Genomic DNA, 20,754 nt, shown 5'->3' with positions numbered 1-20,754 from the left:
AAACAGACCCTAGCTGGGACCCTGTTACCACCCTCAACTGCCAGCAGGCCCTCTCTGCGAACTAGATTAGCCCTTCTAGGTCAAAAGAATGGCAGTGGAAAGTTCTATAGTCCCTCGTGCTTTATTGGGCTTGGGGAGAATATGAATATTTTTATTTACTAGAGAAACACTTTTTTCCCCATTTATAATTTCATGTCCAAGATAACATGGAACCCTGTACTGGCAATGACTTATTTTCTCTGATTTGTAGGAACTTCAAATTTAGTTTAAAAATGCAAACTAACAGAAATTATCCATTACTAAAGTACCATCATTTCTTTAACAAATGTGAAAACCATGCTGTGGCTTGGGGCCACAGGGTCCCACACAGGCAGGGAATAGAGTTTATTTTTAATCAAATCCCAGGAACATGAAGAGTAAGGAAAATAGATTTTTATTTCAGAGCTGAGTATGCCTCTGGATAGAAGGAAGGCTCAAAGTCCTTATGCATGTTCTCGCTGTGGGAATTTGTTTATGTCAGAATGTGTGTTTCTTTTTCTCATTCAGATGAGTTGAGAGGGAGCCATCCAATATCATTTCTTAGTCTGCGGATTATTCTTTCTCACAATGAAAGTTATGACAACAGGCTTTCTACTCTGGAGGAGTGCAGTAAACTTTTATTTTTCTATTCTGCCTGGAGAAGTGGCAGAGATTGACCCACATCCAGTATAAAGACAAAACTCTTGGGCTACCGTTGGCAGTAACATTAACAATAGCTAGTGATAACACTTGCAGTGTATTGAGTACATGCTGCATCCTAGATGATGCACGTGTGCAAGGCTACCTTAAAACACTCATGTGACTGACAAATGAGAAACTGACCCAGAATGGTTGTAGGACATGGTCAAAGTTAGATATTTATGTTCAGATCCAGATGTGAAAGTTCACGCTTTTCAGCCATGAAGGTAGAGTCCCGTGGGCAATATGAAAGTTCTAAATCAGGAGACGACTGTATGTTACGGCCTATGGCTACTGCCAGGCATAATTAGTAGGTCGCCTTTTATGTTCAAAACTGTCCCAGTTTGGGTAAGAAACCTGACAATCTCTAAGCATAGCTTAAAATAAAGACAAGGGACTGATGAAATTGTTCAGAGGATGAAGGCACTTGCTTCCAAGCCTGATGATCCCCAGAACCCACATGATCAAAAAAGAAAACTAACTCCTTCAAGTTATCTGCTGACTTCCACGTGCACGCTGTGGTGTATGCACGCACACACACACACGCACACACATGAACACATGCATGCATGCACCAAACAAGTAAATATATGTAAAAGTTCAAGCATAAGGCCTTCTGGAGATGCTGTTTGAGATCCTTTTCCCCCGGCATGAAGGGCCTCAATAAATCTCCATTTGGGTGCAGTGGGAAGTAGTTGGGAAAGCAGATGGGTTTGTCAATGACTAGCTTTTATCAGTGAAGTTAAAGATCTTGGTGTCTCAAATCTTATGCTGTGTTTAGAGTTGTCTCTCTGCAAATCTTTTGTCCTTTCCCCATCGGCCCTTTGAGCTGGCATGCCGCCTGTCCAGTTCTCTGTTGACCAGAAATGGTGCTGTCAAAGCACTGCTTCTCTGAATTCAGTTTAGCTTTAGTTTCCGATGCGTCTTTAGAATACAACTGGCTCAGTCACTAAGATGTCTAACCCACGGCAAATGATATTTTCACCCAAAGAGCATCAAAAGATTTTTAAGACCTCATTAACTTATTTTTTTCCTCTTCCTGCTTAATCTTGCTGTTTCTTGTCAGCTACTTCCTTACCACAGGCATAGTATAGTGGCGCCCAGGGAGCCTTCTCGAAGCAGCGCCTGCACCATGCTGCTATAGGTTTTGGGGAGGGGAAGGCCAGCTCCTAAGTATATTGTTTCAAGCTCCACCCCATATGTCTTCACTCCCATTCTGCTCTTAAGGGAAACTCTTTTCCCGCTTCTCTTATTTGAAGAGGCTTTCAGGAAGAGCCAAGTAAATGATTTTACAAGAACAATCTGCTAAAATACACAAACGCTTGAAAGACATACACAACAGGGAAGCTAACTTTCACTTTTGTTGGTTTTAAATGTATGGCTTTGATTCATGGATCAAAATTGTTCATTTATTATTTTATCTATACAGCTCTGGGCAATTTTGACAGTTAAAATTTAGTTTTATTGACCAGTGCAGCCACTGTGCCCACAAGGGGACTGGTGTGAGCCGCCTGCTGCTCTCAAGAAACGATGACTTTAGACTCCATGACTGCTTCAGATCAGGCATTGTAACCGATACAACAATATGTTCCAAATCTCAGTGCCCAAGGCAAGAGTTCTGCTGTAAAACACAATCACCCTTTAAGGAGAGGAGAGCCTTGCCTGGACGTTCGCAAGCATAGTTTAATGCAGCTGAGGGAAGCCATGAATATATCTGTCTATCAAGCTTTGGCACAGCTTAAGGAGGCCATTTCTGGAAATACCTGGTCCTCCAGACTAAAGCTGGGCAAGGATGCTTAAAAAGCAAACGAATGTTGGTTACAGAGATAATGAACTAAAATACCTACCATTTTGGCATGAGAAAACGTATTCGTGTTTATACGAAACAACCTTTCAGTTTTGAATCAATGACAACAAAAACTCTAGCTGAAGCATTTCTAGGGAAAGATTTCTGCTCCCTGACCCGCCCCCACCCATCCCAACACACAGAGAAACACAAACCAGGCCAACTTTAATTTGGGCCTGTTCAACTACCAAATTGGCCACCTAGGCAATGTTAATTTAGTCTTTTACTCTAAATCTCCCATGATATACAAACAAACCACCAAAGGGTAGAAGATCAATACAGTGTCTGATTTGATTAACTGCGTTTTTTAATTCACCATGACAACTCCAGCCTGAGATAAACAGGCAAGGAAATAAATGAGGGCACTCACTTGTGAGTATTTTCCATGTCTTCTTTTCGTCATCGTAATACTGGACCAGATTACTCGGGAGCCGGTCCGGTCCGGGAGGCAACCCTCCAACCAACAGCAGCATTTTCTTGTTAGAGCGAATTCTTCACCCAAAACAAAAGAGGAGATGAATAAGCACATTATTGTAGAGTCTTTTAGGTGGCACCAGAATCATAACCATCAAAAGAATGTTCCTTGCTTGTGCATTTTCTGTTTCATTTTTCCTTCTTCTCCCATTCATATCTCAACAATTCTTTTTGAATCAAGCAGAAAAATGATCGGAAGAGCTTCATATCCCTATACTCATGGAATAATAAGCTTCCTTTATGCAATTTGTTAGAGGTTCATTCTAGAACGACCTTTCCCTTATATTAGCCCTTTAAATCATCGCTCTTTACAGCTGAGTACACATGAAATGCTCTAGAGTTGTACTCGGGCTAAGCATTAAAGTTGCATGTCAAAAAATGTATTAGTCAAAATCATTATTATAAGCCATTCTCCACTCAAAGAACCTTGAAAAAAATTAAGGTTATGCAGAGAGTTTGGGAGTCTACCCTTTAATCACCCAGGGAACTTCAGAGACCAGTTTTGTACAATTAACAGGGGGCTAACTGGGGTCTGTGGACCCGTCTGAGCATGCCTTTTTGTTTTGTTTGTTTGTTTAATTTAGCCTAGACTTCTGCCTCCACCCATCCCCCCACTTCAGCTCGCCCTCCCCTTTGCTCCCCCCCTGTGCTCCACTGGTAATACAGCAGCACCAATTGGTAAAATGAGACTGTGATGTCGTCGTGAGCCTCCCCAGAGTGGAGCCCTGCCAATGCTTGCCACTGATCCAGCGGCATGAACCTGCTCAGCTGTGCAAAGTCAGTCTAATTCCCTCCCTCTGTTTTTCTACCTTCTCCCCCAGGGGGCAACCACTGAAAGGAGTGACTACCCACCCATCAAGAGCTGGCAATTCGCTGCTATTAACCGTGACTGTGATTCCCAGTCTGCCTGGCAGTTCCTGAGAACAGGCCTGCAATGTCTCATATGCAGTAAAAGCTCTAAGATGCACCCTGGCCGGCCCACATGACCTGATGGATGTACAATCCTCGGCAACAGTAATGGATTGAGCACACTTGCCACTGAAGCAGGGAGAGAATGCCCAGACCCCCACAAGGGGCCTGCTGATTTAACACTCACTTTACATATAATTGAACTTTTCATTTACCTGAAAGACTCAAGGTGGTTGGCTGTGAAAGAAATGGAACAGCCATGATTGAAGAAGAAAGTCAACAGATACAAAGGAGTTCTTTTTAAATCTAAACGCAACCGATGACATGACTCAGAATCCGTGAGGCCTGGTGAAATAGGCCCCCGGCAGAAGCTCTCTGTGTCGGTTAGAAACCTAATACTCAGAGAGTTAACTTAATGCGGTTAATGACATTTCCATATGAAGGAAGGGAACAAGAGAATTCCTTTAATGAAACTCTGGTGCCTTTGGATGAATTGAGTGCACCGAGTATGGATGCCTCAGCAGGGATGGTACCTCTTGGAGGAACTACACTGCTAGCCATCGACAGAGGGAGCTGTACCAACAGATAGATGAGCCACACATTTGGCAGCTTGAAACACTCCTTTTTCCCCATCCTGTGGATATAGTTGAGCAAAATTAGAAGCGCACGGAGTCAATTTCTTCAAAGCGAATACACATCCGGACTGCACCCTGATGTCTTCTAGACCGCTCGCTGGCACACACAAAGAGAAGACAGTAACTAAGATGACCGATGTTAGGAATTTCAGTCATCAGTGACATGTGAGACAAACGAATATCTGCATCAAACATCCTTCTTTTTTATTTGGATGTAACGCACATGTAATTCCTGTGCCATTTAGTTTTGTAAATGCATGATCACAAAATTGATAGATGTTTCTTTTTATCTTCTTTAAACTGCTACTTGAGGCCCAGACGACCAAGCATTCTATTTGTGTGAGAGAAGTCATGATGAAAGCAGTTTGGCGCATGTAAATTCATAAAGGCATTGTGGTGAGTGGAAGTCACATTGTGTGGCTGTCTTAGTATCAACTGCATACATGCTGTCAGGGTCCAGATAGGACCGGTTTACACGTAGCTGACATGGAAGAAAGAGCTATGGGAATCAGGGTTTGCTAAAAAAAAATTAGTAAGGCTAAATATATTTATTATATGCATATTGTACATATTATATTTATAATATATATATATGAAGAAAAACATATTTTCAAGACAGGGTTTCTTTGTATGCCAGCCTTGATTGTCCTGGAACTCACTTTATAGAACAGGTTAGCCTCAAACTCACAGAGGTCTGCCTCTGCTTTCCAAGTGCTGGGGTTAAAGGCGTGTGCCACCATACCCAGCTTGAATATATTATATTTATGTTTTAAAGTATTGTTTTAAAATAAGATCAATAGATGAGCAAATGAGTTACATGCTTGGCTCATGTTTATTTGTTAAAGTCATCTTATTCCCTGGTTAGGTCAGTTCCTCTGGACCAATCTCGCTACTGTTTTTTTATGGTGGCGTCGCTGTTGGTTCATAATTAAGGATGAGAAGAGAACCTGGAGCCTTTGAGGCATCTACTCAAAGCATCCAAGGTGCTTTGGTTCTCTAAGAACCAGATTTTCTTTCACCACCGGGGGTCTTGAACAGCTGACGAATGGTCAAAGCCTCCAACCTTGTCAACAACGAAACAACTGAAGGGCTGGCAGCCAGTAACATTGAAAGACTACCTAACACGAGACAAATCCCCATACCCAATTACGCAGGAGAAAAGACTCCCCATTTTCTCCAGTGGTTACATGTTTTCCACCAGAGGGCAGGACTTGCGTTTGTCATGTAGAGCTTTCTTCCATGACACAGACACCTTTCAAACCTTTTGTACTGTTGTGTTTATATTCATTTATATTCATATTATATGTTCATTCAGTTCATTTCTAACCTTGTAACTCAGTTGTCCTACCCAGTATCAATAATTCCAATGATTTGTTCTTTTTCTGAACAATTCTAGCAGTTCAAATTTATCAGGCAAAATCTAAAAGTGTTGATTTACTGCAAGAATTAGGACATCGTAATAGGGCAAGTTGGTATACGTCTTAGCTCGTTAGCGTAGTTTTCATTAACACTTTCAGTTTATAGATTTTATTATTTAAAAATATTTTTTATTACTCCCTTTCACAACACCGGGATCAAAATACAGTATTTAAAAGATATGAAATGAGAGAAATATAAACAGAAAGCTTGGGCAGATCCTGCCAACAGTATTTGTATGCCTTTGATTCTTGTAGCCAGAAATATACGGTGAAAAAGGAGGTGGAATTTGAAGGTCTCCTTCATTCTGGCTCAGTGACTACACATTTACCATGTGTCACGTCTGGGTGTGCGTGTGCGTGTGCACTCTCCTGCATACCTACTTTGGTTCAGGGGATGAATGATTGAAAGATGACCTAGAACCTCCTGTTGTAAACAGATTTTTCATCATACTGGTGTTCTGAGTGTGGTAAAGTCTCATTTATTTATATCTCAGTGATTTGGAACTTTCATAATTGGGAAACAGGCCAGATAAAGTGATCTGGTTCAGGATACATGGGAAAAAGTTTCTAAGAATACTAGAAGAATTTTAATCTGTAAAAAAAAATTCATCAGGTTTATAGGCATTTGGACAATTTTTTTCATAGATGCTATATAGTTTTCATGTTTGTAAAACAAGGCATCTGCAGAGTCATACAAAGGATTAAATCATGAAATTGGAAGAAAACATAGAGGATATAAGTTTAGTGATACCCAAGTTTAAAAGGTCCTCAGGATTACCCAAGGGGCTTAAACATCTTAGCTTCATAGTAGAAATTTTCAGTTTGCAATTCATAGAGCTTTGACTCCATGGAATGAAACCTTTTTTAAAAATCCAGTAATATGGGACTGGGTAGATTGCTCAGTAGTTAAAAGCAATTGCTACTCTTGCAAAGGATTCAGGTTCAGGTCCCAGTACTCACATGTTGGTTTACAATTGTCTATAACTCCAGAGGACCCAATGGCTTCTTCTGGCCTCACAGGGGTCCAGACATGTTTGTAGCGTGTGTACATACGTGTGTGCACACATGCATGCGCGCGTGTTCACACACACACAGGTAAATACTCATACACATAAAAATAAAAAATATAGTGTTTCTCAGTTGTGGTGGTTTAAATGCAAATGGACTTCATAGGCCCATATATTTGAATGCTTAATCTCTAGTTGGCAGAACTATTTGGGAAAGATTAGGAGGTGTGGCCTTGTTGAAGGAGGTGTGACCTTGTTGAAGGAGGTGTGACCTTGTTGAAGGAGGTGTGACCTTGTTGAAGGAGGTGTGACACTGGGGATAGAATTTGAAGATTTCAAAAACCCAAAGCATTTCATTTGGTTCTCTCTCTGCCTGGTGCATGTTGTCTCAACATGGAAGCTTAGTGACTGTTCTAGCACCATGCCTGCCTGTTTGCTGTCATGGTCCCCATCGTGATGTCCCCAATACAACTTTTCTTTTTAATGTTTTCCTTGGTCATGGTGTCTCTTCAGAGCAATAGCAAAGTAACTAAGACATCAGACTTTGTGAAGATCTTAACGCCTACACATCCAGACTCAAGGCTACTGACTTGGTTTGGCTCTCAACATGATGCAGAAATGTACTTTTTAAAAAAAGTATTCATTTCTATTTTATGTGTGTGATATTTTGCCTTAATGTTTGCATGTGTATCACATGGGCTCCTGGTGCCTGCAGAATTTAGAAGAGAGTGTCAGATTCATTGGAAATCTAGTTACTAGCAGTTGTGAGCTGCCCTGTGTGTGTGCCAACAGCCAATCCCTGGTCTCCTGCAAGAATAGTAAGCTCTCTGAACTGCTAGAGCCGTCTCTCCAACCCTTATTTTTTTAATAAGTGATTTTTTTTAGCTGTTTAGAAATTTATAACAAAATAGACCTTCCTTTTCAATCCACTGTCTTGTTGAAAGTAGTGGGAGCATTAATTTCACACATCCTCCATGTTGAAAAACCCTCATAGATGTTCTAGAGTACAACTTCTTTTTAAAAATTTGGCAACAGTAAAAGGTTTCTGAGTCTACAATGACCAAAAATTAATTAAAATCAAATTTGTAAAGAATTCCTGGCATTTTGGGCAGTGTTTGCCCATGTTGCATGGAGTGACCTCACTGCAGCGCTCGTTCTGGACACAGGATGTGTGCACTTTGTACTGTGTATTTTATCATGCTACACAGCACCTGCCTGCACGCCTCAGCTCAGAGATGGCTACTGAGTATTAAGAAATATAGCATTTTCTCCATGTGCAAATTTTTATGTTTTTATAGAAATGTTATGACTTAATTATGGGAAACATAGACTTTCTAATTGGTATAACTTTGGATTGGATTGTGTTGGAGTGTTTGATGTTGAAAATTGCTGTTTGAGTTGCTAGCTCAAGTTTCACAAATAAATCCATTAAATGAATTTAGGATTGGATAGAATTTTCAACAATTCATTAAATGACCCTAAACTTACTTCTGCCATTTGTACTAAATATTTATTTATTTAGGCTTTTAAAGACAAGGCCTCTCTATATAGCCATACCTGTGCTGAAACTCTCTCTGTAGACCAGGCTCTGAGCTCAGAGTCACAGAGATCTGCCTGCTTCTGCCTCTGGAGTGCTGGGATTTAGCAATGTGCGCCAGGACACCCAGCTGTAAGGAATATTCACGCAAAGCAGCGTTTGGTGTCTTTGTCATCATCAATATAAACAACCCCTGTGTGTCATTTGAGTGTTTGACATCTCCACCAAATCAGACTCCTAGAAGTGCCAGAGCCTTGCACTCCCCTGGAGGTCACTGCCAGGCCTCCATTGTCAGTCTTCACCTTCTAGCTAATTTTAGTCAGGGTCTCAGGTCTCTTTGTTGTTCACTGCTGGTCTTCAAGATTTTGGGGATTCTGCGCTCTCTGCTTCCAGTTTTGCCACAGAAACACTGGGATTGCACGTACACACTACTGTACCTGGGCTTTACATGGGTTCTGGGGATTTGAACTCAGTACATTACTTTTGCTCAGTAAGCTATTTTTTTACTCACTGACTTACTACCTCAGTCCTGTTTAGATTATTTTAATTATTTGAAAATATTACTACTAATAAACTACTATTAAATTATTCTACTATGCCTTCTGGAATGTTATATATCATTGAGAAGTTTGCTTTGTAATTCCCTACAAATATTGAAAGGTATGTAGGTTTTTTTTTCTTTTTTAGACAAAGAGCAAGACATTTTGGAGGGGCAATCTAAATGAGATGAGATAGTTGCTATCCCATCTTTAAAAGGTAGAATTAAGTTTGAGTAAAGGATCAGTCCAAGCTACACGTGGGTTCTCTTTCTGCCGTGTGTGATGCTTCTAGCTTTAAACTGACTCCTGGTCTTGGATGCCCCCTGTCTGCTAACAACAATGTTACAAGGGTCAGAGAAGCCATCCAGGTGGGATGAGACAGTAAATGGTCACTACTTATAACGAAAGCCTGTCCCTTAGCGAATAACACCTTAAAAAAGGAACGTCTTTGCCTTGTGAAGAGAGGAAACAAACCCAGTAATGAGAGGTTGGAAAAGATGGAAGGAACTTGTGACGATTTCCATGATCTTCAAATTTCAGTGGTCCAGACCACACCCACTGGAGGCTGAGGCTTTTCTTAAAGCAGTTTTTGCCTGTAAATTTGGCAGAAATGTATGGGAAGACCTGGTGGGGGCAAGAAAACACTGTCTCCAAAACCCACAGGGATGAGAATGGGTATCTGAATTAGTTCAGGCTGTATAACAAAATCACCTTTGGATGAAAGACAGATCTTTCTATGTTTCAGCCTGGAGACTGAGAAGATGAAAATGTTAGCTGATGTGGCCAACCTTTTGTTTGTTCCTCAGGAAGTGGGAGGACTTGGGGATGGGAGGAGAAAGCAATCTTTTCCCTGTCTCCTCTGTAGAGTCCACTAATTACATCACACACATACACCCTAATGACTCAACTCACAGACCCCATACCCAAAGGGCAGTCATGATGGGAGATAAAGTTTCATGTAGGAATTTTGAAGGTACAGGGACACAAACATTTAATCGACCTAATCCATTTCTACAAGTCATAAGATTGGATGAGGTTTGTAGCAATCTTACCAGCCTGGGAAGCCTCTTAGTTGACATCTAGATTATATACAAAAAATATTCATGTAGTTCCCACAGTGATCAACTGATAAATGATGGCTATTATTATTATGCATAATTTTTAACCTTACAGAGCTCTGATGTGAAAACAACATCTGAATCCTGGGGTTTTTATTGCTGAGCCTTTCATATACTATATATTGCACTATTTAGAAATAAGCAGAATAGTTAACAATTCATATGCAAGATTAACCAAAATATAAAACCAATGAGCTTCTAACAGTGATGCTCACCTAGATATTATTCATATATCCAATTTGCATACTTCCTTAGTAGGCAGGCCTCTCTATAATGGTAGTCCATGAACTCAGGATAGCTAAGTCAACAATTTTTAATTTGCCCATGACTCTTCTAATCACTTACCATATTCTTTGGGTTTTCATCTGTCATTTCTTTTGATTTTTTAAATGACATTCATTTATTTATTTTGCATGTGTATGCGTGGGGATGCCTTGTGATGGTATGCACTCGTAGGAATATGTTCTCTCCTTCCATCACTGGGGATCCAACTCAGGTCATCATTCTCGAGCTTGACAGCAGGAGCTGTCAGCTCCTGAGTCATCTCACCGGCTCTGTACCCCTTCTTTCCAGTGAACTGGCACCAACTCCTTTCTATTGGAGTAGTTATCTCCGGCAAGTCAGAGCAGGGTCCTTGTTTCTTTGCCCTTCTGACCCCACGGGATCCATAGTTTGTCTGTGAATCTTGGCACAGCTTGACATGAATGATCGATTACTTCAGCCCTCTTTTAAAGTTGTATGTGCAGTATGTGTGTATGTATGTTTGTGGTCTTGTGTGTGCAGGTGTGTGCACAGCACAGCTGGTGTGTGAAGGTGTGCAAAGCTTGGGAGGCCATCTGTGCATCAGTCCTCTCCTTCCCCCTCCTTCAGAACAGGGTCTCGTTGTTGGTGTTTGCTGGCTGTGTTCAGCTAGCTGCCTGGCATCTCTGCCTCACGTCTTACCATAGGGATGCTGGGATTACCAACAGTGCCACTCTGTCTGGCTTTTAAAGGGCGATTTATGATTAGAACCAGGTCCTCACTTGGTCAGCAAGTACTTTACCCACCAGCCACTGTCCCAGTCCTCAATCCTCTTCAGAACTATCATAGATGACCATCACCCACCGTCTCTGAGGTGTGTATTTCCCCATTGGGTTGCAATATCTATGTTTTCTCTCTTTTCCTATCCTGTAGGTGAATGCCTTGCTTGAAATCTATTTTCATTACAAGAGACGGTGTGAGTCAAGATGTGAAAAAATAAAAAAATCAGAAGTGAAAAGGTAACCGGATGGAAATCACTTAGACCTATAAGGGAAGGCAGGCAAAGGAAGACCCTGAGACCTTGGGCAAGAGGGAGCTTCAAAAATCGGCTAGCTTTCCAGAAACATAAACCTGGAATGGGGCTCAGCACTCCCCAAAGAGCAGCTGCTACACTTTTCTTAAAAATTTCCAGAGAAGTAAACTCCCCTGAGAATTGGTTCCAGCTGATTCGCCGTTGTATTTAGGTTTCTTTATCATAGCTGCTCTTGGTAATTACACAGCAGCTTCCATGGGAAGAGCCTTTAAATAGAGCTGATAATGTCTCTCTAAGGTAGGCGAACACAGTGCCATTATCCCCATTTAACAGACCAAAGAATAGAGGAAGGGGTGTGGGCACCTTTTCCATGTCCCATCTCACACCGGCGTGTCCCCAGGGTTTTCTCCCAAAGCTCTCCTGTGACTCCGGGGTGACAGCGGTGTCTTGGCTTCCCTCCCTCTGCTTTAGAGTCACCCTTACCAGAGAAGCCTTAGTACTGTGCATGATCTAGACTTCTTAGGATGTAAGGAAGTGTGGGAGCCGTGACTCTGCGGGCTGAGAACATTGCCGGCTATACTCAAAAGCAGAGGATACAGCACCCAGAAGGTGTTGCAGAGATGCCGTTGTGAGCGTGAAGCTACACTGTGCCGGATACAAGAATGAATCGGGCAAACAGAAGTCCCCTGTACATTTTAGTCAGAAGCACATTAGGTTGATTATATCTTTGGCTTTTCACCTGCTTTAGTATCGACTGAATGGAAGGCAATGGAGGAGGATATCTAAAGGGCAAGTGACAGGAAGGAAATCAGGGTGAAGAAAGAACAGTTTGCGTGTGAAATGTAGGTTCAGAGGCCCAAGTGCCAAACACTCGATCCTTTGCTAGGAGCTGTTGGAGAGTTTTGGAATCTCCTGGAGGTGGGGCTTAGTGGGAGGTTTTAGGTCATTATGGTTGTGTTTTGGCTGGGAACATAAGACACCGGCTTCTTCCTGTTTTACTAGGCAAGCAACTGCTTTGGACATGTGCTTCTGGTTACAATGGGCAGCCTCCCGGAGGAAAACTCTGGATGGCTGAAGCCTACTGAGTTTTCTTGTTTTTAAGTTGCCTATCTCAGCAGAAACCTAGCAGTCACATTGACTGATTCCTGATTCCACTTCAGTCCCTTATTAAGCATTTCCATAAAGTGTCCCTAATTTTATTGCTACTAGTGAAGGAGCAAACAGTTGCTGTTGTCATGACCACACCTTACAAGTTTTTGCTTGCTTGCTTGTTTGTTTTTAAACATTTGCCCTTCTCTCCAGTATTCTTTATCTTTGAGTTTTGCTGAGATTTTGTTGCTGTTGTTGTTGGTGGTGGTGGTTTTGTTTTTTTTTTTAATTTTTATTTATTTATTTAGGATTTCTGCCTCCTCCCCGCAACCGCCTCCCATTTCCCTCCCCCTCCCCCCGATCAAGTCATCCTCCCTCATCTGCTCGAAGAGCAATCAGGGTTCCCTGACCTGTGGGAAGCCCAAGGACCTCCCACCTCCTTCCAGGTCTAGTAAGGTGAGCATCCAAACTGCCTAGGCTCCCCCAAAGCCAGTACGTGCAGTAGGATCAAAAACCCACTGCGATTGTTCTTGAGTTCTCAGTATTCATTCAAAATATAGCCCAGGATAGCCTCAAAGTTGTTATTTAGACAAGAATAGCCTTGCATGCCTGATCCTCCTTCCTCTTGCATGCACCACTGTCCCTATAATTTCTTTTCTTTACTTTGGTTCAGTTTTGTCTCACAGAATGAGAGTTACTCAGGACAGTGCGGGACCAAACAAATTTCAGTTATCAGCATCACACAGGATGCGCATACTATATGTACGATATATTTAAGTCATATATATCCTATAGTATATAGTTCATCTAAACAATACTTTAAAACCATCCTCCTGGCCTACCATAATCCTTCCCAGTGAAGGTTAAAACTTTAAGAAAACATCTAAGGTAGGGGCATCTCATTCCTGCTGTAGGACCCAATGTCATTTTGTCATTGTTGGTGTTTGTTTCTATATGAAAATATTTTCCTGGGTGATCCTGCTATATAACCAGTAGTAAGAAGTATTGTTTTGAGCAGTTGTGATTATAAGATCACATGCTTTGATGCCAAAGAACATCAGTACACAGCTACTGTTAAAAGTTTTCTCGAATACCACCCAGAATTATCTCACTTCTCACCAGCAGCAGGGTAAGAACTAGAAGCCAGGACATTAAAACCAGAGTTCTGAAACCTAGTCAGTGTTCCAACTCTGCACTTTTAACGGGTAAAATCACGAGAGCCCCACTACCTTTAGGGTTTTGTTTTTTTGAGACAGGGTCTTATGTAGCCCAGGTTGGACTCATAGCTGCTGCAGAGCTGCAGATGCATTTGACCTGATCCTCCTCCCACCACAACCCTACTGCTGGGTTTATGGGCTTGCACTATCATGCCCAGTTTTAAGCAGCAGTGGGGACTGAACCCAGTGCTGTGTGCCTGCACGGCACGTACCGTAGGTTTTTTTTTTTTGATAGGATCTCTCAACATAGCTTAAATTGGTCTCTGATCTTGCCTCAGCCCCAAGAGCTGGGATTATAGGTGTACGTGACACAGATCAGCTCCTTACTTGTTATAGCTGTGCACATTGCTTATATGGCTGACCCCCCTTCTGTGTTCTTTGACTCTTCCCTTTGGCCCCCTTTAGCTCACAGGCATTGCCACCACTGTCCCTGACACATACCCATCCCAGAAGGACTGTGTCCTTCAACATGCACGCCAAACCTGCACGCTGGCTAATGACAGCGGAGGCAGATGGGACGGGACGGACTTAAGGCCTTCATCTGAGCCTGTGAAGTGGAGTCCCTAGCCTGACTTAATCCCAGTCCTCAAGGTCAGGGCAATTCCGCCTGGAGAGAGCCTCAGATCCCATGCTCCATCCAACTTCGAGCAAACTGCTTTCTTATGCATTCGGACCCTCCTCCCCACCCCCCCCAAAAATCCTTATTTTATATTTGTATTTTGTCTTTTACTGATTGGTTTAGTTTTAATTGTGGTGTGTGTGTGTGTGTGTGTGTGTGTGTGTGTGTGTGTGTGCGCGCATGTGTGCTCCTGACTGTGGAGGCTGGAAGACAACCTTAGGTGTCACCCGAAGGAGCATGGTTCACTTCCAGTGAGACAGGGTTTCTCATTGGCTTGAAGCTCACCAACTAAGCTAATTGCTAGTCAGCAAGCCTCAGGGATCCTCCTGTCTCTCCCTCCCCAGTGCTGTGATTACAAGCACGCCACCAAGCAGACTGTTCTTAGGTAGATTCTGGATCTGGGGCTCAAGCTCAGGTTCCCAGGTTTGTAAGGCAAGCTTGTACCTACTGAACCATCCTCTCAGCCTTTTGTGAACCAGAAGCGGCTCCTTCCCTTGGTTAACTGTGCCCTCTGAATTACAGTACCCCATGCTTAGTGCCTCAGTTGCAACAGGAAAAAAAATATCCCACTAATCCTCCCCACATCCCTGGTAGGAAGCTGCATTGCAAGCACGTGCTCTCAGCTCAACCCTCCTATTTACAAGGCAAGATCTCCCTACTCATTGGCAAAGAACTTACTACTAACTTTCAGTTCTTATGCAAGAAGAGAAAGGTCTTGTCTGAGAGAAGAGATTCTACACAGACTCATGAAGGAGACCTCAAGGTCTTTGGAGTTTACAGACAAAAGGAAATGAACTTGGCTCTCACACCAGCGAGGCACTCCTAATGCCTGGATTTAAAACTCAAAGAAAGTTCAGTGATTAGACTATGTGTCCTCCCAAGAACAAATCTTGCTACTGAGATTTCTCTCGTGCTCTTTTGCTCCTGTCTGTTTGTCTTTCAAAAGAAACATGACGGACTTTCTGAACTTAAGAAGGTTTGGTAGCTGGTGCATACAAAAAGGTGCAGAAAGATGCAAGATTATGGAATAATAAGGAGAAGTCAAGGTCAGGATTGAGTATATCCCACTAACATGTCTCTGGGAGTCTGAGTCAAAATCAATGTTATAACAAAATATGGTCAGACCTCACTGTGTGATCTGAAGCCCAATTTCCTCCATGACTATAACTCCAGAGAGACCTTCCTCCTGGGAAACCCTGAAGCTGGCTCAGAGGCACTGGAGCCAGCAGCCTCCTACCACGCAGCTCTTTCCAGCTGGAGAATCACTGGTGGAGTAGCCGTTCAGGGAGAGAGCAAGGAAAGTTAGTTAGTAACTGGCTATGTTGACTCCAGGCTTTCCCTGGAATTCACAAGGCAGAGATGTCTGTGAGTTGGACTGGCATTGTCTAAAGAGGCCCAGGGTGTTTTTGCAGGGCGGGGAGGTGATTCTGTGAAACCATCCTAGGGCTAAAGCGAAGGAAGGTGATGTTCTTATTTGAGGAAGATCTGTCACCAGGGAGGGAGCGGAGCGGGTGGGTGTGCTGCAGGCACAATGAGGTGTGGCTCCTGGGATCCAGCTCAGGGACACCCTGCTGCTCTGAGTGAAATAGCAATCTCTTATCTTCCCCCTTTCCTTTCTTTCCCTATAGGGAGCCAGTTCTTTGCTGTTTCACTAACCCCAGAAGGGTGGTGGTGCCAAAGAGAACCCTAGCTGAAAGACTGCTATCTAGGAGACCTCCCATGAGCCCCTCTGGAAGGACATTCCCAAGGGCCTTTGAGTCCCAACCATCAGAACCCTGACTCGTGGAAACAAATTATACTGACAAAGTTTACTATAGATGCTAAAACTGAATTGTGGACACTCTGCTGTGAGGCTTGAATTATCCCCAAATGCTTGAGGGCAGCAGGTACTGGAAATTTCATCACTAGGCAGTAAATTCCCTGAGGACTAATAATTTCAAAACTTTCTCTAGGACTAATTCCCTTTTTTCTCATGTTAATAAGTCAGAATTTTAAGATACAAATTCCATACAGATTTGTCCCCCACACATCTTTCAATAAATAACTATTGTTCCTTTTTTCTACAGAGAGATGGAAAAGAGCCACAAATTATTTCAGCCCTGTGGTTTTTTTCAGTGTGATTCAGTCTACTGGCAGCAAAAATCACCAGAGGTTTTTTTTTTGTTTTTTTTTAAATTTTATTTATTTATTATGTATACAGTGTTCTGTCTGCAGACCAGAAGAGGGAACCTGATCAAATTACAGATGGTTGTGAGCCACCATGTGGTTGCTGGGAATTGAACTCAGGACCTCTGGAAGAGCAGCCCGTGCTCTTAATCGCTGAGCCATCTCTCCAGCCCCCTCACCAGAGGTTTTTATTAAAGGTCCCCATTCCAGGTGACAATTTGTTTAGAGTCTGGGTTGGGATTGGAGAAGATGTATTTTACTACTGGAAGTTTTGGGTTGCTGCTTAAGGGAACAACTGGTTTTTACTGGTTTTCTGGGGTGGATAAAGGGAGCTACATTTCCCCCGTTCTAATATTACATTATGGGAGGTGGTAGGAGACTTTGGGGGAATTGCTGCTGAGCCAGCTTGTTTTCTCTCCTGTGTCTTAGTTTTGGCATCTGTGATGAACTGAATTGTGTCTCCTTCGAATTCAGACATTCTAATCCTAAACCCAAATGTGACTTACTTGTCAGTCTTTAAGGAAGCAAACTTGTTTAATGCCTTCCTAAGGGGAAACCCTGATCTAACAGAACTACTTTTTTGATAAGAAAAATGAGAAGAGACTTTATGAAACACAGAGGAATCACATAAGGAACAGAGGAGATTTCAGATTAGGAAGGGAGGCTCACCCCAAACTAGCCCTGGTGGTACTTGGCTCTGAGCATGCAGCTTCCAGTTGTCCAATCCGTGATGCTAAGTTATGGCAGACCAAACTGGCTAATACAGCCCTCCCTGAAAGAACTCTCCATCCACACAAAGGATTGACAAGGACCAGTGAATGAGTCTCATCCTCAGTTTTGGGAGCAGACTTGTGAGAAGGTCCCTCCAGATGAAATACATATGGCTGATTTCACATATGACTATTCCACATGACACCCCGTGTCCTGACACCCCCACTGTGCAGGGAGCACCTAGAACATGCAAAGGTCCTGAAGCTGTGTGTGCCATAAGTTTCCATGGTGATGTTGTGAGGAAGGAGAGGAAAGCTAGGGAAACAGATGGAAGCTTTTGTGGTAGAATCTTAGTACCTTTTAAAGGTACACATGGATTTCTTTGCGATTTCAGAAATTTTAAATGATTCTTAAACCCTAACTGTGGCTGAAATTTCCTTGAAAAAACTCAAAGTATTCTTTAAAAAAAAAATCTTTAGATTTTTTATAGGACACTATTTTTTCTGGCCCTTGGACTATAGTTTGGTTGCACTGATGGAAGGTGCCAGGGCTCTTTTCTTTTTTATATTTATCTTTATTATTATTATTCTCTCATACACATCCTAATTGCAGTTTCTCTTCTCTCATTCCTCCCAGGCCCACTCCCTTCCCCAAATCCACTTCTCCTCCATTTCTCTTTAGAAAAGAGCAGGCCTACCAAGGATATCAACTGAACACAACATAACAAGTTACAGTAAGACTAGGCACAAACTCTCATAACAAGACTAGGCTAGGCATCGCAGTAGGAGGGAAAGGTTCCCAAGAGAGACAAGAGACACCCCCACTCTCACTGTTAGGAGTCCCACGAAAGCACCAAGCTGAACAACCATAACATATTTGCAGAGTACTTAGTGCAGAGTCACGCAGGCCACTTCAATCTCTGTGAGACCCTATGATCCACAGTTCTTTGCTGCACAGGGAATTGCGCCTTCCTAGGAATCCAGTTTCATTAATCTTTCTCCTCCTACCTCTGCCTGCCACTCCCTAGTTCTAGAGAAATCTCAGCCCCGAATTTCTTCCAATGCATTAAAAATGGTGTTTAAATATTTTGTTTTGTAGCATTTGCTTTCTCCTGTCTTCTGTTTTCATTCCTTGAAGGCCTGAGTGCTGAGTTAGGGCTTTTCATGATTCTAGGCATTCTATCTGGAATTGGGCAATGTCTCTACAACCTCTGTCCAGGCTGGACCGCTGTTCCCTACAGACTGAATAAACAACGAACCCCACCCTTCAAACCAACTACAAAACCATTAAAATAGCAAAACCTGACTTATTTACAGATTAGTTGCTTCCTTAGCATATGTAGGTAATATAAAAAACTGTCATCATTTACTTTTAATGAATACTTTTTCCCTTGAATGTCCAGATAAAGAATATTTAAATTGTAATTTCCCAACATATCATATTTAAATTGTAATTTCCCAACATCTCAAACTCAGAACTATGAAAGTAGCCTCCAGTACCATTTTTTAAAAAAAAAAATCTATCATCTATTATCTCTCTATCTCTCTATCATCTATCTATCTATCTCTATCTCTCTATCATCTATCTATCTATCTATCTATCTATCTATCTATCTATCTATCTATCTATCTATCTATTATCTATCTATTATCTGTCTATCTATCTATCTATCTATCTATCTATCTATCTATCTATCTATCTATCTATCTTGAGGCAGGGTTTCATATAGCCCAGGCTGGCCTTGACATTTTATTTTTGTAGGTAGTAAAGGATGACCTTGAACTTCTGATCTTCCTGCCTTTACTTCTCTAGTCTGGGATTACAGATGTGGGGACCATGCCTGATGTATGTGACTCTGGGGGCCAACCCCGTGCATAATAGGCACGTACTCTACAAACTGATCAACACCCCATTCTTCTAATGTTAGAGTGTGCATTTTAACAGAAAACAAAATTATTTGTTCATAACAATTCATCATCAAAACAGAAATTGCTCCGTCTAGAAATATTATCACTAAACCTCCTAAGCCTCATAAAATGCCTTGCCCTGATATTCTCACAGACTCCAGTCACAGTGGTACTACAGTACCTCAGGTAACAAGAGCAGTAAAAGTCATTTCTTTTAAAAATCTACAGATTCTTTTGTCCTGAGGGAGGGACCGAGGAACTTGCAGAGACTGTACCAAAGAGGAAGCCGCCAAGCTATTCTTATGGTGAACTTAGATTTTCCAGCTCAGCACCTGCCTTGGTAGACTGGGGTGGGGGATGGGGGCGGGATGGGGTGGGGTAGGGGGTGGGGCTGTCAGCAGGGGGGTCAGACACCACTAAAAGCTTAGTGTTTTGCCTTTCTTTGTTGGTAACCACAAGAAATGTTTCTGCATCTCTGCTAAACTCAGAAAATCTGGATTTAATTTTGTTTTCTTTTGACATTATTTCTTCTTAACCTGGAGTGAGTCTCATAAATCTCAGCGGTCAAAGAAATGTGCTTCATTTCTCTAGAATAATGATTCCACAAATATTGTTGGGATAAATACTTGTGCGTCTTTAAGGGCATTTAAGTAAATGATTTGTGTGATAAATAATTTAATTTTCAATTAAGGCTTTGCTAAGTTAGCTAAGACTAGCACTTGAGAAATACGATGGCCCAACCATCAAAGCCAGAATAGTCACACAACAAACAATACCAACATCGGTCATGAACGGTTTTTGTGGTCACACTGAACACCAATATTTTTGATAGAGTCACCTGTGCCAAAGAGGAGCCTATAGGACAATGTACACAACACTTCCACATGAATTTTCTTTGCAACTTTGGTCAGCAACAAGCCCCAATTCCTGCAGAAAGCTGCCTCAGCTGCGACTTCGGTTCTCTAAGTGAGGACCCCGGGAGCTCAGAGTTGAAAAGACAACTACCACAGCCAGACAATGACCAAAGGCCCAGGACAGACATTTCTCAGAAGGACTATGTGAGCAGCATGCAAATGAAAGGCGTTCAGTGTGTTGGCCTGTAAGGAAACACCAACCACGGTGACTCAGCATTTCACACTCGCCGGGGCGTCCATAGCAAAAGATGCAAGTGTGTGGCTGAGGTTGTGCCACACTGCAACTCCACACGCTGCTGAACACATGCGAAATGGCACACAGCCCCTCCAAAGGCTCACCTTGTTTTAGCAGCTGAGGTACTCTATGAGGCAGAAGCAAATCTACTCATAGCTGAATAAAAACGTAGACAGATAAGCAGGTCCAGGTCCTGGAGCACAGTGGTCAAGAGCACTTACTGCTCTTTCGGAGGACTCAGGTTCCCCCACCTGGCAGCTCGATATCTCTGTTAACTCCATTTCCAGGGAACTCTGTGCCTCTTGTGATAATCACAGGCTCCTGCGTGCATATGATGCACATGCATACACTCAGACATGTGTGCATACACATAAAGTAAAACAAATATTAAAAACAAAGCAAAAAACCCAACAACGTAGCTCC

The 20,754-nt window shown here is 42.4% G+C and overlaps 1 protein-coding gene across 1 annotated transcript in view; it reads right to left on the bottom strand.

The window, feature by feature from the left end:
* The window catches only part of Klhl14 (kelch like family member 14), a 109,292-nt gene that overhangs the window by 74,311 nt on the left and 14,227 nt on the right, over positions 1–20,754 (bottom strand). Inside the window, exon 3 of the mRNA XM_075969232.1 lies at positions 2,934–3,055. Coding sequence (XP_075825347.1) covers positions 2,934–3,055 — 122 coding nt within the window. The remainder of the gene's footprint in view (positions 1–2,933; positions 3,056–20,754) is intronic.

The sequence above is a fragment of the Microtus pennsylvanicus genome, chromosome 4 (assembly GCF_037038515.1).
Source record: "Microtus pennsylvanicus isolate mMicPen1 chromosome 4, mMicPen1.hap1, whole genome shotgun sequence".
Lineage (NCBI taxonomy): Eukaryota > Metazoa > Chordata > Mammalia > Rodentia > Cricetidae > Microtus > Microtus pennsylvanicus.
Note: the sequence above shows the minus strand (reverse complement) of the source record. Positions and strands in the feature narration are given on the sequence as shown.